The sequence below is a fragment of the Calidris pugnax genome, unplaced genomic scaffold (assembly GCF_001431845.1).
Source record: "Calidris pugnax isolate Ruff unplaced genomic scaffold, ASM143184v1 scaffold147, whole genome shotgun sequence".
Lineage (NCBI taxonomy): Eukaryota > Metazoa > Chordata > Aves > Charadriiformes > Scolopacidae > Calidris > Calidris pugnax.
The window spans coordinates 5952685-5954254 of NW_015092359.1; the positions used below are offsets into that span (position 1 = coordinate 5952685).

The window sequence follows — 1570 nt, forward strand, 5'->3', positions numbered from 1 at the left end:
GGGGGGGGTGACCAACCCGCCTGCCCTTGGCGCGGGCCGAGATGCTTGCAAGACACACGGCTGCTCTTTCCCCAACGGATGCAAACATCTGGAGCCAACAGAAAACAAACAAACAAACAAAAAAAAAATAGATATATATATATATGTATATGTACTGTGCTCGACAGCGTTCATAGTCCATCGCTCTGCTAGGGGGCTGCGGAGGGGGGGGGTACGGGGAGCTTCTCCCCCTCGCCAGGGGAGGTTTTCCCCTTGCCCCTTTTAGGAGGAGTTCATGATGGGCCGGGAATACACACCTTGGTAGTAAGAAGTCTCTCCAGCTAAAGGGGAGGACTCTAAGGCGTTTTTGTTCGTTACGGGCCCCATGGCCAGGCTGCCAGGCATGGGCGAGGCGTAGCCCGAGTAGTGCATCACCTGCTCGTAGGCCTTCAGGTCCATTTTGTGGTGGTGGTGGTGGTGGTGGTGAGGGTGGTGGTGGTGCTGCTGCTCGGAGGAGGACATCAGGTTGTTGATGGAGAAGGGGTGGTTGAAGGCGTAGTGGTGCTCGGGCTTGAGGTGGGCATCGTGGGGCAGGCCGGCGTGCGGGGGGGCCAGGAGGTGCTGGGCCGGGGAGGCCGACGGCTCCCCGGGGCTGAGCCCCGATGCGCCCTTCAGGTCTGCCAGGGCACGCTTGTGGTCCTGGCACGGCGAGGAGCTGGCGGGGGACTCGGCTCCCCCTGAGCCCTCGGAGCCCCCCGAGGAGCTGCCTTCCCCCAGAGGCTGGCTGGGAGGCTGCCCGGGCCCCTTCTTGCCCCCGCTGCCCGCCCCGCCGCCCGCCCCGCCGCCGTCCTTGGCGGCCAGCTGCTTCTCGCACTTGAAGCGCTTCTGGCGGCGCAGGTAGCAGCCGTTCTCAAACATGTTGCCCGAATCGGGGTGCAGAGTCCAGAAGGAGCCTTTGCCCGGCTTGTCCGGGGAGCGGGGCACCTTGAGGAAGCAGTCGTTGAAGGAGAGCGAGTGGCGGATGCTGTTCTGCCAGCGCTGCTGGTTCTGGCGGTAGAAGGGGAAGAGGTCCATGATCCACTGGTAGATCTCGCTCAGGGTCAGCATCTTGTTGGGCGACTGCTGGATGGCCATGGTGATGAGGGAGATGTAGGAGTAGGGGGGCTTGGCGTGCGTGTAGCTCCGCCGGTAGGTCTTTGGGTCCCGCGAGCGGTTGAGGTTGGATTGCCCGTAGATGGGGCTCATGGAGTTCATGTTGGTGTAGGGGGCCAGGGCGTTCATGGAGCCCGCTTGGCCCCCCATGGGGCTCATGCTGGGGCTGAGGTGGGCGCCCATCCCCGTCACGCCAGCCGAGCCCATGCCAGGCATGGCTCCGGCGCCCGGGGACATGCCGGTGAGCGAGGGGCTCATGCCCGTGTTGGCGTAGGACATGTTCATGGAGGTGGCAGCAGCCGTCATGTTGGCAGTGGTGCTCATGGCCGACATGGTCATGTACGTGTTCATGCTGTTCATGCCCAGCCCCGCGTTCATGTTGCTCACAGAAGAATAGCTCTGCAGGGGCAAGGCAGAGAGACGGGAGATTGAGGGGGGG

General features: G+C 63.4%; 1 protein-coding gene across 1 annotated transcript in view; it reads right to left on the minus strand.

Annotated features, from left to right (window-relative positions):
* Positions 1-40: 40 nt before the first annotated feature.
* FOXA2 (forkhead box A2) overlaps positions 41-1570 on the minus strand; it is an 18883-nt gene continuing 17353 nt past the window's right edge. Inside the window, exon 2 of the mRNA XM_014962386.1 lies at positions 41-1530. Within this exon, the coding sequence (XP_014817872.1) occupies positions 262-1530 (1269 nt within the window). The 3' untranslated portion in view covers positions 41-261. The remainder of the gene's footprint in view (positions 1531-1570) is intronic.